Source organism: Mus caroli, unplaced genomic scaffold (genome assembly GCF_978045245.1).
Source record: "Mus caroli unplaced genomic scaffold, Mus_caroli_1 scaffold_9, whole genome shotgun sequence".
Taxonomy (NCBI): domain Eukaryota; kingdom Metazoa; phylum Chordata; class Mammalia; order Rodentia; family Muridae; genus Mus; species Mus caroli.
In genome coordinates this window covers 4,734,266-4,748,971 of record NW_028227264.1, presented here as the reverse complement: position 1 = coordinate 4,748,971, position 14,706 = coordinate 4,734,266, and the positions used below count along the sequence as shown (strand labels likewise).

Below are 14,706 nucleotides of genomic sequence, written 5' to 3'. Positions count from 1 at the left end.
GGCTCCATCCAGAAGCCTTAGGTTAGTGCACCGGGTTGGACGAGGCAAGACGGAGTCAGCACACCATCTAGCAATCTAGACAGCCATAGGAGCAGACCGGCCGCTCGCAACAGCTGACGGAGTGGCGATTGCGGAGCCCAAGAAGGCGGCACGCGTCGGACCCGCCATCCCGCCGCCGTGAATCAGCCGGAGCCGCGGCTAGGAACGAGTCTCATCGCGCAGAACACCAGCTCGCGGGCCGCAGGACGGAGGCAGGTGCAGGCCTCAGCAAGGGGAACTCAGGAGCGTTCGTTTGTGCGACCTCGCTGCGGCCACCGAGCACTGGTTATCGCCCCCGCTCGCTACTGGGCTCCAGGACTCCCCCGCCGCGGGCCCTCGCCTGGCCGCACCCCGGACTGCGCGGCGTCACAGAGCGCATGCGTGCCGCGGGGGATGCCGGGAGCGCGCATTGGCGGCAGTGGCAGCGACGGCAGTAACAGCGGCCGCTCGAGCGGGGACACCAGCGGGGCGGTGACCGTGTGGGAGGTGGTCTCACTCTTGGGGAAACTGCTAGGGACCGTCGCCGCGCTGAAGGTGGTTCTGTACCTGCTCCGGGTGTGCTTCGCGATGGCCTGGAAATCCGGCGGCGCCAGCCACTCGGAGCTAATCCACAACCTCCGCAGTAAGTGCCACCCCCGCCCGGCGTGGGCCAGGGAGCAGGGCCGGGCCTGGACGCTGGCCCCCCCTGACAATCCGGAACGTTCGGTCTGCACCCCTGCGCCTGCTGGAGGGCGTCGCAGCGCGGTTGCACCGGGAGTTCGGAACGCCGTGCGTTTTTGCAGTCTCCTCTCCCGGGACCTGTCACTCGGCGATGTGGATGGGAAGAGGGTAGTAGCCAAGAGGGAGCTGCTGCGGGTGGGACACAGGCAGTTGCCTCCTCGCAGGCTGCGGGGGACAGGGTGCGGCACAGGTGGCGGGGCTGTTGCTGGAGTCTGCGGTCCCACTGGCGAGGGGCGTGACTTCAGGGTGGGGAAGTGCAGGCTTGTTTCTGGTGACTGGACTAGCACCGAGGGGACACCACCTTCGGCCTACGGGTTCTCTCACTGTTCTCGGTTGATTCCCTGCAAGCCTGTTTTCTGCCTCCCCCGCCCTCTGTTTTTTCCTTTGGAGGGAGATGCTGCTGTCTGATAGCAGCGAGGGGAGGGAGAGGACGTTCGGACTATTGCGGTTACAGGTCGCTGCTGGGAGCAGTTTCTCAGGTTGCTGTCCAAAGTATAGGCGCTTTGAGGGGGGTGGGAGGGTGGCGGGGGAGCGAGGGATTGTCAGTGCTTGCTGCTCCTAAGAGACTTTGTTTGGAGCCTTTGAATCCAGCAGACCATTGTGTGTATAAAATATTCCAACTTTTTTTTTTTTCAAGAGTGTTCATTGACTTTTAAAAGCGCGTTTGAAAAGTTGTTTTGTTTTTGTTTTTAAAGAATAGTATTTTCTGTAGTCATTGTATTGCTTCCTTTGATGATAGTTTCAGGATAGAATGAATGCTGTGTCACTTTCCTTTCTAAATTGAAATAGAGTGTTGTTGTCTGGTTCATAGACCAAGAAGAGCTGCAAGTTCATAATCTCACCCTGGTCAGAATTCAGTTTCTTTTGCCACCAATTTTGCAAAAATAATCATAGTCTGCTGGGTGATGTTTTTAATTTTCTTGCGACTTTTCTTTTCTTTCTTTTCTTCTTTTTCTTTTCTTTTTTTTTTTTTTTTTTTAAGCCTTTGAGGTACCATACTTCTCAACTCTATACATAATCACCTGGAGGGCTGGAACGATAAACAATGGAATTTTCTCAAAGAATCTATAGTCATCCCCACCCCCCACCCCTCCCAGGAATGCCAATCCCCTTTGCATTAAATGCTGAGATGTAAAGTACAAAAAAGTGAATGAGAGCTGGGAGTGGTGGCGCACTCCTTTGACCCCAGCACTCAGGAGGCAGAGGCAGGCGGATTTCTGAGTTTGAGGACAGCCTGGTCTACAAAGTGAGTTCCAGGACAGCTAGGGCTATAAAGAGAAACCCTGTCTAGAAAAACAAAATCAAAACAAAACAAAACAAAACAAAAAAAAGTGAATGAGAGAAATAAGTAGGACATTTGGTACTTAATCATCACATTTTAAGAATCATAGTTAAATAGACATTAGATGTTAATGAAAGGCAATGAAGTATGTTTAGATAGCTAAATGTTATCAAACTTTGTCAACATTTTCTTTGTAGAAGTATATCTGAAAGCAAATAGATATTTAAACACTGAGGCAATAGTGTAAAGTGTTGTTTATGTTCTTGTGGCTTACACATAAGCCCAGGATTAGAAATGTTCTAGAAAATTTGATAACATGAGCTAAGTGCCTCCTATTGCAGCATAAAATATTCTGAACATGAATTGTGACTAGGTAATTTTCCCCCTAAGAGGTTATCACAGTAGACACTTGGCTGTGGTAGACATTTGTGATCTATCAGGCTTTTAAAGTCTCTTTTGAGGCCAAATTTGTGGTAACCCAACACTAGATCTTTTCCAAGTGGTTTTATTTTTATTTATTTATTTATTTATTCATTCATTTTGGTTTTTCTAGACAGGGTTTCTCTGTGTAGTCCTGGCTGTCCTGGAACTCACTTTGTAGACGAGGCTGGCCTCGAACTCAGAAATCTGCCTGCCTCTGCCTCCTGAGTGCTGGGATCAAAGGCGTGCACCACCACGCCTGGCTTCCAAGTGGTTTTATAATTTACTGTATTGTATTACTTAACTGAAACTTCTAAGGATACAAAAAATATTTAACATTTATGGATGGTAGATATTTAGTTTTATACTATACATATAGTGTATGGTATAAACATTATATATATGTGTGTGTATATATATTTATACATATATATATATATACATATACATATTACATGGTAGATATTTAGTTTCATACTAAGTATATAATTCATTAGTAAGAGGAAATTAGAGAATTCAAGCGATTTAGCTTTCTTTAAAAATACTTGAACACTCCTGAAACTTTAAACTTGAGATAATTCTAACTAATCGGCTTATTTTTAGTTGTATACCATTTTATTTTTAAAATGGTATTTTACCCATATGAAATTTGCAGTTGGCACACAGTTTGAAAATATCTGCTTCTGCAGGGTAGTGGTGGTGCATGCCAGCACTGGGGAGCCAGACGCAGGTAGATCTCTGAGTTTGAGGCCAACTTGGCTTACAGAGCAAGTACCCAGGGTAGCCGGGGCTATACAGAAGAACCCTGTCTTGAAAAGCAAACAAACAAATCCAAAAAAGAAAATATCTGCTTCTTTCTTTCTTACATATTTTTCCTAAATTTTATTTTTAATTGTGTGGTGTTTGAGTTTAAACCTCGTGTCTTAGACATGCCTCCAGAATTAAGGGCTTTTAATTGAAGTCTTAGAAATATGATCAAGCCGGGCGTGGTGGCGCACGCCTTTAATCCCAGCACTCGGGAGGCAGAGGCAGGCGGATTTCTGAGTTCAAGGCCAGCCTGGTCTACAAAGTGAGTGCCAGGACAGCCAGGGCTACACAGAGAAACCCTGTCTCGGAAAAAAAAAAAAAAAAAAAAAAGAAATATGATCAAAAAAAAAAAAAGAAGAAAGAAAGAAAAAAAAGAAATGATCATGATGATACTGAAGCAAAGGGATCTCCAAATTGGAAGTGGAGGTTCGAGTTTAGTTTTTTAAATTTTTTCACAAAATGAACTCATGGTTTCCTTAATTTGAATATTGTAATTTGTTGAAGTTATTTACTTTCCCTTTTGTACTTGATTTTATAGTAATACATCATTTGTACACTTTGAGACTGTGTGTGTGATAGATGTCTTACGATTCGTTGGCTTATGTTGTGATGACTGTTCTTTGGTAAGTTTGAACAATTTCTCTAAAGCTTAAGCAGGCCTTACAGTTGTGGCTCACCTACAGAGCTTGTTAGACTACTCGAGCTGGAGACTATAGCTCATGAATTCTTTTTTTTTTTTTAATATTTATTTATTATATGTAAGTTCACTGCAGCTGTCTTCAGACATACCAGTCAGATCTCCTTAAGGATGGTTGTGAGCCACCATGTGGTTTCTGGGACTTGAACTCAGGACCTTCAGAAGAGCAGTTGGGTGCTCTTACCCACTGAGCCATCTCACCAGCCCAGGTCATGAATTCTTGAGTTGTGCATGTGCAGTTGCAAACCCTGGGACTACATAGACACAGAATTGAAAATACAAAGACATATTCTGCCGCCATTTCAGCGTTATCAGTTATATATTTTAAAATAACGTTTGAGAAACATTCTGGCCCAGTCTTTTAGAACTCTGTTCATGGATGACTCGGTGCTCAGGGGATTGATGACAGCCAGCTTATTTCTCCTGAAGGCACTCTTGCCAGGGAAGTTTGGGCTACCTACCACCAGAGCCCTAGTTTGTTGGGCTGCTGTGAGGTAGTCACTGTGGCTGTGGATGCCTTCAGCAGTGCCTTCTTGGTTTTCGGGGCCTTCCCTTTTCCTTTGGTTCTATGAGGGGCATGAGATTCCTGTCATCTTTTTCAGTGTCATCTTTTAGCATTTAAAATGTTACTCTGGTTATTTAAAATAAGATGAGCAAATTTCTCTCCTTCTCGTCCCAACTTGTTTATTCATAAAAGGGGGAAAATTCAACCCACTTCCTTAGTGTCTGGGTTATTCTTATCTGTGTTTCCTTAGTGTCTGGGTTATTCCTATCTGTGTTTCCTTTGCGTCCTTGATTTCACTTTGCAAATACAATGTTTTAGGATTATCAGTCACCCAATGAATACTTGAATACTTTCTCTTTATTTTTAAGAAAATTTCTGGACAAGGTCTCCTTAAATTGCCCACGCTAGTAACTGGCCAGTATTGCACGTGCGTGTGGGGGGGGGTACTTTCTATATGCCAATCACTAGGGCTAGAGGAAGAGCAAAACAAATATCCTGTCACTGTTCTACAGCGAACAGCTAAATAAAGTAAATAAACCCTCATAGGATGATCATTGTCAAAGCATGGGACAGTGGGTTTGTAGTTGCAGGAGAGAATGCCTCACTAATACATCCTTAGAGAAAAGATTTGGTGGAAGGACAGAAAAAAGTTTGTTTTGACAATGATGCTTTTTGTTACTGGGTATGGTCAGAGGATAGCTGGCCATTTTACTGTAAGGAACACTGCAGAGGGATTGGTTGTCAGAGAACACTAGTTCTTAGCGGAACCTTCTAAATCCAAGGTTGTGATTTTATAGCATTAATGATTAGTTGGTGCTATGCAGTATGTATATTTCAGTCCAGACAAGCAAACACTTTAATACTGTCAGTGTTACCTACTTTCATATATGGGTGAAAAAGAACCCAAGGAGCATAGCTTTCCTCGGGAAGTAATGTTGGAACAGTTTACTTTTTACAGACCAACTAAACCGGCAGGTATAGAGGATGACAGTGTGTGTGTGTGTGTGTGTGTATGAGAATAACAGCTGGCTCTTAGACTGCACACTTTGCTAAATGCTTTGATTATAGTGTGAATGTAAATCTAGTCTTTTTTAGCTTCTGTATCCTCAGTGTGTTTGGAGTTTGAGTTCACTGGTACCTTATTTAACCATTCTGGATAAGAAGTAAATGATGAGCCGGGCAGAATGGGAGGTAGAGCTCCAGGACAGCCAGGACTATACAGAGAGAGAGAGAGAGAGAGAGAGAGAGAGAGAGAGAGAGAGAGAGAGAGAGAGAGAGAGGTAAAAGGTGAAAATGTTGTTAGCTTGTTGATACTTGCCAGAGCAGTGAAGACTAGAACTCTTGGAGAAGGACTAAATGTAGCCACCTCACAGAAAATACATTTAGTCCTTCTCCAAGACTTTCAGTCCTCACTGCTCTGTCGATCAATGCTCAGAAATCCAAAGTCTCTGAGACCCAAAGTAGACTTAGCTCTGAGTCCCTGGAAGATATTAAAAGGGCATATCACATTCTTCTAAAATACAGCATTGGGACAAGCAAAGGCATACATTTACATTCCAAGAGGGAGTAATTGGGGCAGACAACCCCCCAGGCAGGGCAAACAGAAAGCCCCTAACTCTGTTTGGTATTTAGGACGTTCCCTAGGTGTTTGTCTTCTCATTCTTTCAGCCTGAAGTTTCCTTTGGAAGGTGTTGCATGTTGCCAGCAACTCTGACTGCGGCCTACACTTCACTCCCTCAGCCTCACTGTGTTTACATAGTTCAGGACTCTTTACAGGGGCTTCTAACTCTACCACAGAGTGCCTGACTGACTTCCCAAGTTTTTCTTTGTATTCTTAGTGGATATGTATACCATTACATAATTTCTATGCTTTTTTGTTTGTTTGTTTTGGTTTGGTTTTTTTTCAAAACAGGGTTTCTCTGTACAGTCCTGACTGTACTGGAACTCACTTTGTAGATCAATCAGGCTGGCCTCGAACTCAGAAATCCGCCTGCCTCTGCCTCCCAAGTGCTGGGATTAAAGGCGTGCGCCACCACCGCCCGATTTACATAATTTCTATTCTTTTTGTTTGTTTTTCAAGACAGGGTTTCTCTGTATAGCGCTGGCTGTCCTGGATAATTTCTATTCTTAAAAAAAGATTTATTTACTTAATGTGAATGAGTATTTTGTGTGCATACACACATGTATATCGGTATGTATGGGCATTGTAATTTGCCTGGTGCCTATGTAATCCAAAAAAGCGTTTTAGATCTTTTTTTTTGTTTCTTGAGACACGATTTCTTTGTGTACCCCTGAGCTGTCAGTATGTGCTGGGGCCCATAACTTTGTCCTCTGCAAGAGTAGTAAAGTGCTCTTATCTCCTGAGCCATCTCTCCAGACCCAGAACTTGGCTTTCTCAGTCCCTGGAAAATGATCATCAGAATAATGCCACAATGTACGTCCGTGCCGGGGACTCACTACTCTTAAGACCCCCTGGGCCTTGTTGGTTGCAAACAGAAGGAGCCTAACGGGACACTAGAGTTCCCGTGCTGTCCTAGGTCTCTCATCTAGTTCTTGTTTCTCTTTCTTTTTGAAGGTTACTTTTATATGCATTTGTGCTTGCCTGATTGTATGTTTATGTATATGCTGTGCCTGAAGAGTCCAGAAAGGGGACAATTTCCTGTAACTGCAGAGTCACAGCTAATTGGGAGCCACCATGTAGGTGCTGGGAATTGAACAAGCTGCAGGTATCCTTAACTGCTGAGCAAAATTCTGCAGCCCAAGTCTGTCTTGTTTTAACACGAGGGGCAGGGGGTTGTGTGCGTGTCCAGGTATATATGTGGGTGTGGATGATGTATACACGCGTTTGGAGATCAGAGAGCCACCTTGGTGCTATTCTTTAGACACTGTCTACTTTTTTTCCTGAGACAGGATCAGTCACTGGCCTGGAAGTCACCAAGTGAGCGAGGTTGGGTGTACATTGATCCACCCAGCTCTGCCTTCCTGTGGAATTACAAGCACACATTACCATGCCTGCCTGCCTGCCTGCTTCCCTGCCTCCTTCCCTTTCTTTCTCTCTCTCTCTTTCTTTCTTTCTTTCTTTCTTTCTTTCTTTCTTTCTTTCTTTCTTTCTTTCTTTCTTTCTTTCTTTCAACCTTGGGATCTGGGGCTTAAGCTCGGGCCCTTGTGCTTGCAAGGCAGGCCTCTTGCCAACTGAGCTGCCTCTCCAGATCCATGGACATTTACTTCTTTTTCTTTTGACTCCAGCTCTGCATGGACAATTTTTGAGTAAAATTTTCATTGTAATGAGTGGGGTCTTTCTGATTCCCCAGACGCATACTGTTCCAATGCAAAGCATTTGGCTTATTTTTAGTGGTGTTCATCTTTTTAGCAACTGCACATTTTATAGGTGTTTCTTCTGGCCAAACTACATGCTTCTCAAATTATTCTGCTCTTTTTCCTCCTACTTCTAGCTATAAATTTGGCTAAAAGCATTTAGCTGGTAATATTCATACCACAGCCTGAATGCTGTTTTTGCTCTAACGTTTTCTCTACAGATGAACAACTGGTCTGCTGTCTTTAAGCTGAGGCTCCCACAGTCTCAGGGCATGGACAAAATGTAGTCCAACTGTGTCCCACAGGTTAACAAGGGTGATGTTAGCCCAGTTGCTGATAGAATCACTTCCATGGGAACTTCATTGGGGTAGCATTTATTATCTGCTTTCCAATCTGTACTCTAGCTCTCTGTGTCTCTACCGGAACCACCTGCTAGACTTGCTTTAGCATCTTTAGGTTTTTCTAGCTTGCTTCTTCTGTCTTTCAGATTCTTCCCAGGACGTTCCCCGAACCTTGCTGCATTGTTTCAGGGATAGCTGTAGTCAGCTGTCCTACATTGCATACATTGCAATACCAATTTCTATTAGCTAGCTTTCTCTTGTTACATAAGTACCTAAGATAATTTACCTAAGAATATATATATATATATTCTGGTTCACAGTTTTGAAGACTTCAGTCCATATTCTATTGGCCATATGGTTTTGGACCTGTGGCAAGACTACCCAGGGATAGATGTCAGGTTGTCATGTTTGGTAGCAGAGACCTTTACCCACTGAACTCCTTTAAAAAGATTTTTTTTTCTTGTTTCTAAATCATTATTTTTAAACTGCTTTCTTATTGTATCACTTATTGTATCAGCTGTTCTCTTGTCGATTTGTAAGGCTAGGCTCTCCTAGTCCCCATGCTCGGCTTATTTCTACCTTTTGACTGTCTATTCTAAATAGTGCTGTGATCATTTGTATGTATGTTTTTGTTTGTTTTGTTTTGTTTTAAGAGACAGGGTGTTACTATGTTGTCCAGGATGGCCTCAAATTCCTGAGAGGACAGGTGTTGCTACTGATTTTACTTTTTATTATAGCCATCTTAGTGAGTAACAAATGCTATTTCATGGTGGTTAAAATTTGTGGTGGTGCACGCCTTTAATCCCAGCACTCAGGAGGCAGAGGCAGGTGGATTTCTTAGTTTGAGGCCAGCTTGGTCTACAAAGTGAGTTCCAGGACAGCCAGGACTACACAGAGAAACCCTGTCTCGAAAAACAAAAAAAAAAAAAAAAAAAAAAAACAAACAAACAAACAAACAAAAGATTTGTGTTTTTCTGATGACTAATTATGGTTGGCATATTTTTATGTAATGTGGATCATGGACTATGTATTGTGGAGAATGTCTAGTTAGATCTTTGTACATTTTAAAAATTGGGTCATCTTTTCCTATTTTCAACTTTCTTTTAGGTTTAAATTAAAAAAGAAAAATAACCGTGAGCATTTCTACCTGGCCTCCTTGTTCCCAGAATAATGTCTCTGAGATGTAATTATGAATAAATGCTTAGGCCATAAGCTTTGGCTCGTTCCCACTTGCTAGTAACTCAATCCTATTTAAACTAGTCTAAGCCTGATGTAAGGCTAGTTACCTTTCCTCATTTCATGTGTCCATCTTGCTTAGAGTCTAGGGCCAAATCCCCCAGCTCTGACTATCCCCCAGAGTTCCAGTCTCTCGACCAGAGCTCCCCCTATGACTTCTTGTCTTTTCCTAATAGAGCGTCAGCGTTTTATTGGGAGGTGATACTTTCACACAACGCACAAGAGATTCTCTACAAATATGTTGTGAGAAAGAGGGGTTATGTGCATATGAACATAGGTGCCTGAGGAGGCCAGAGGCTTTGGGTCCGTCTGCAGCAGGGGCTACAGGTGCTTGAAATGCCCCTGATGCAAGTACTGGGCATCTAACTTGGGCCCGCTGCATGGAGCCATCTTTCCAGTTGCTGGGAAAGTTTTTAAAACTTCCTGGGTTTTATTTTTGGTAGAGTTATTGACTAAACCCAGAGCCATGCTAGACAAGTCCTCTACTACTGAGTCCCAACCCTAGTGACTGCTTTTAGTACTAAGTCCTAAGAGTTCTTGGAGGGTTTCATGTTTGTCATCCTCTGCTGGCTCAAGTTCACTGCGCTGCAGAGGATGACCTTGCACTTGTTATCCTCCTGCCTCCACCTCCCAAGTGCTAAGATAGGAGACATGCCATCATACCTGGCTAAGACTCCGCAGATATGAATTTATGATTTATGAATACCTTCTCCCACCAAATCATTGGTCTTTTTCATCAGTTTTGAAGACTTCCTATTAGGGAAGGTCTTTTGAAGCACAATTTATTGTTGCTTTAGTTTTGATGCTTTTGTTTTAATATTTAAGAATCTATTGTCAAATCTTAAGTTTTGAATACTTACCCAGTATTTTCTTTTATAGTCTTTAGATTTATTTTACGTGTTTTGAGTAGTTTACCTGCATGTATGTGCACCATGTGCATGCCTGCTGCTTACAGAGGTTAGATGAAGGCATCAGATCCCCAGGGAACCCAACCATGTGAGTGCTGGGAATAGAACTGGTTTTCTGCAAGAGCCCCAGTGCTGCAAATCCCTGAGCCATCGCTAGCCCTCATCTTTTCTTCTATGAATGTTACCATATGGCTTTTAATTTAGGCATGAAATTTTGTTTTGTTTTATTTTGTTGGCTTTGAAATAGGGTCTTTCTTTGTAGCCCTGGCTTCAACTTGCTCTGTAGACCAGGTTGATTTCAAACTCACACATTCACTTAGCTCTATTTTTAGTTTTAAAAAATCTGCCTTTTATTATTTTTTTTAAGATTTATTTATTTATTATATGTAAGTACACTGTAGCTGTCTTCAGACACTCCAGAAGAGGGCGCCAGATCTCGTTATGGATGGTTGTGAGCCACCATGTGGTTGCTGGGGTTTGAACTCTGGACCTTCGGAAGAGCAGTCGGGTGCTCTTACCCACTGAGCCATCTCACCAGCCCTATTAATTTTTATATATGTCATGAGGGAAGGTCAAAGCTAAGCCCTTTGCTGTGGCTCTCTAGTTGTCTCAGCATCACTTATTAAGAGTCTTCGTTTATTGTTGAATGGTTGTGGCACCCTTGGCCCAGTGACTTATAAGACAGTTTTTGAGCCAGGACTGTGTTCTTCCAAACCCTAGGCATGTGTTGAATGTTACAGTATCTTTTGGAAAGAGGAGAAAAGGGAGCAGTCTCTGTGGCCTCAGTGCAGTGCAGGGAGATGAACTGAGGGGGGCAGGAAGGCAGTTTGGTTCAACACAGCTCCTCGTGGCCCTTCAAACTTCTGCAGTCAGACTCCAAGTTGTTTCTTTTTTTTTTTTTTTTTTTTGGTTTTTCGAGACAGGGTTTCTCTTATAGCCCTGGCTGTCCTGGAACTCACTTTATAGTCCAGGCTGGCCTCGAACTCAGAAATCTGCCTGCCTCTTCCAAGTTGTTTCTTGTAGGCATATTTAATCACAGCAGAGTTTAGTGAAAAAATATTCCGGTGGTAATTCAATCCTGGGTGCACAATAAAACACACACAAATCTCCTTGAGGAACAAAGTAAGTGAAATACAAGTCTGACATGACTGCATCGCCGCTTTGTTCAGTCTATAAAGATAGGGTCTATTGACTGAGAAAAACAAGCTTATAGCAAGGGCCCTGGGGAGCTTCAGGAACCAGGAAAGTCTCTGACCACACAGATAGCACAAAGGTCACCAGGTTAGAAAGCTCAAGTGCTTCAGCCATCTAGGTGAATAACAGATAGAGCATTCCCGTCCCTTGAAGAATAACTGTGCCTAACATTCCAGGTTCCCTCTAGAGCTTACCTGGGAGCAGCAGACCTCTGCTTCCTACAGTACTTACCTTTTTTTAAAATTTTAATAAAGATTTATTTATTTATTATATGTAAGTATTCTGTAGCTGTCTTCAGACATCCCAGAAGAGGGCATAAGATCTCATTATGGATGGTTGTGAGCCATCATGTGGTTGCTGGGATTTGACCTTTGGGAGAGCATTCGGCACTCTTAACTGCTGAGCCATCTCTCAGCCTCCCCCCCCCCCCACTCCCCCCCAAACACACACTTTTTTTCGAGACAGGGTTTCTCTGTGTAGCCCTGTCTGTCCTGGAACTCACTTTGTAGACCAGGCTGGCCTTGAACTCAGAAATCCGCCTGCCTCTGCCTCCTGAGTGCTGGGATTAAAGGCGTGCACCACCGCCGCCCCACCTTTTTTTTTTTTCTTAAGCCTCATTTTAAAATAGCTATTTATAATGTAGTCAAATAAAGCAAGTATGCTTTTGTTTAAACATTTTATTTATTCTGAACTTGCTGGCATTTCTGTAACCTCAGTGCTCAGGGTGTTGAGTGAAAATGGTAGGTTTAAGTCCTTCCTGGCCTTATATATATAGTGAGACCCTGTCTCTAAAGAGCAAAACAAAAACAGCAAGAAAACTATTTCTCTCCAGAAGTCAAGATCATAAAATCTTACTGCTTATAGATCTGTAACTAGGCCATTTTGTTTGTCCTTTTGTGGGAAAGAGTTTGTCATGTCCCATAGCCAGTGAACACAGTTAAGAGAGAACTAAGAGCATTACTGAGTAACTGTAAACATGGTTTTATGAGTTATTGAAGTTTTTTTGTTTGTTTTGTTTTGTTTTAAATAGATAAGAGTCTGTGGACTAGCTATATAGACCAGGCTGGCCTTGAACTCAGGAGTCTGCATGTCTGCCCCCTAAGCACTGAGATTAAAAGTATGTTCCACCATACCCACTGAGGTTTCAACACACAGTATTAAACAGCCCAGTTGCTGGGGAAGTAAACGTTCACTTATTGACCTTCTTTTCCTTCTTGAAAGAGTCGCTTCCTTTGGACTCTGTAACACTGTGTCAGCTGGGCCTTTAGCTTGCCCCTGCATCTGTGCTTAGTCTTGTTTGTTTTCCTTTTTTTGTGCAGGGTTTATTATGTAGCATTGCCTAGCTTGGGACTCACTATGTAGACCAGGCTGACCTTGAATCCATATGGCTCTCTGCCTGTTTCCCTAGGCTGGGATTGACAGGCTTGAGCCACCTCCCCAGCTCCTCATTCTGAAGGCTCTGCTTTATGCTGCATCTACCTTGCACTTGCTTTTATTTGTCTTCTCTGTGTGTTCTTCCCTGTCTACTCCAGTTACCATCTGTATGCATGGAGACATAGATTTCTAACTCAGCACTCTCCTGAACCTCAGCTTCATGAGTTGCAACCTCTGGATACTCCTGTGTGTGTGACCCACAGCTCCCCATTCATCTTGATTCCTTTCTGGGGTTTCTCAGCTCATGGCAGGATTGTCATCTGTTATCCCACGTTTACTCCAGTTCAATCATTCAGTCAGCTTGGTATATGTTATATATTACATGTAACTGAAACCCTTTTCACTCTCCCCATCCTGACCACTGGTCAGTAGGGCAAGTGTCATTGCCTCGATCATGGCAGGCAACGGTCTTGTCTGCTTCTTTCTGACCTCTGCAGTGCAGCCAGAGTAATTCTGAAATGCATCTGATGTCACCACTGCTTAAAATATCTCATTCATTTCAGAGAATGGAATCATCAAGACAGATAAAGTATTTGAAGTGATGTTGGCTACAGACCGTTCCCACTATGCAAAATCTAACCCTTACATGGATTCTCCACAATCAATAGGTAAGCTTTATATTTCTAAAAAGAGCAGTATACATATATGGATTATAACCCCATTAATGGAAATTTTGTTGCCTAGTTTTATATCCCAACCTACCCCTTGTAGCAAAATGTATCTTTTTCTGTCTTTAAAAATACATTATGTGAATTGGGAAGTTTGGGAATATTTTAAGGAAAACCAAAAGTTTAATGGAAGTTTAAGAGTTGTAGCTGAGTGCTGTTTATTGGGGACCCTTGATTTTGAAATTGCATATTAGCATTGATTTTTAAAGTCAGTATTTAAAGGCAATGAGTAACTAAGTCATTGATGGTTCTGCTTCATTGGCCCCATGGATGCTTTGCCTTTCCTTTGTGTTTAGAAAGTTCCACATTTAATTCCTTGTCCTGAAGCAGGTTTTGCTGAGCTGCTGAGCCTTGGCAGTGGGCGCCTTTGAGGCTTAGAAGTGCCTCAGGATTCTGTCGGCCAGCTGCCATGTCTTCTTTTGAAGCACTGTGACAGTCAGCAAGAAGGTCCTGGGGAGCTTCTGAACCCCGAAGGCACCTGCTCCCACCGCTCAGTGAAAACTGCTTCAGAGGCAGAGCAGGTAAATAAACGTTGAGAGTGTAACATTGGAAGGAAGAGAAACATGGGCTAAAATGCAGCACAGGACAGTAGTTTACCGCTGGATGGCAAAAAGGAGCATGTTGAAGTGCTAGTCTCCTAAGCTGGCTGGCTGCCTGTCAGAACGGTGTCCTAAATGTGAAACTAATTCTGCTAAGACTTTGCATACTGATTTTACTTAGGAAGGTTTTTCCGTTTATAAATATGAAGACAATTCTTCCTGGTATAAGCCTGTACTTCCAGCTACTTGGGAGACTAAGACAGAATGATGCTGAGTTCAGGGCCTGCCCGGGCTCATACGAGACCTCTCAGACAGAAAGAAACGAAGAAAGGACCAAAGCACCCAAGTTGGCATGACCTGTGTAAACTGAGCGCTTGGGAGGCCAAGGCAGGGGGATCAGGAACCCAGGGCCTGCCCTAGCTACAATGCAAGACCAGCCTCTACTTGATGAGGCCTTGTCTCAAACAAGTGGTTTATAGATTTATAGGTCTCTGCAAGATCTAAACAAGTGGGAATGCACTCAAAGCGGTGGTGTGGCTCTTTCCTTCATTAGCAACAATACAGAGGGCATCTTAGAGGGAGAGGGGTGAGTGTGTTCACT

The 14,706-nt window shown here is 43.2% G+C and overlaps 1 protein-coding gene across 2 annotated transcripts in view; it reads left to right on the top strand.

Moving 5' to 3' along the window:
• Pcmt1 (protein-L-isoaspartate (D-aspartate) O-methyltransferase) overlaps window positions 1-14,706 on the top strand; it is a 30,404-nt gene continuing 15,698 nt past the window's right edge. Inside the window, exons 1-2 of one of the 2 annotated variants that reach the window (XM_021173626.3) lie at window positions 1-661; window positions 13,402-13,506. In XM_021173626.3, coding sequence (XP_021029285.1) covers window positions 433-661; window positions 13,402-13,506 — 334 coding nt within the window. In that variant the 5' untranslated portion in view covers window positions 1-432. The remainder of the gene's footprint in view (window positions 662-13,401; window positions 13,507-14,706) is intronic. The other variant, XM_021173627.3, reaches the window with a different exon arrangement.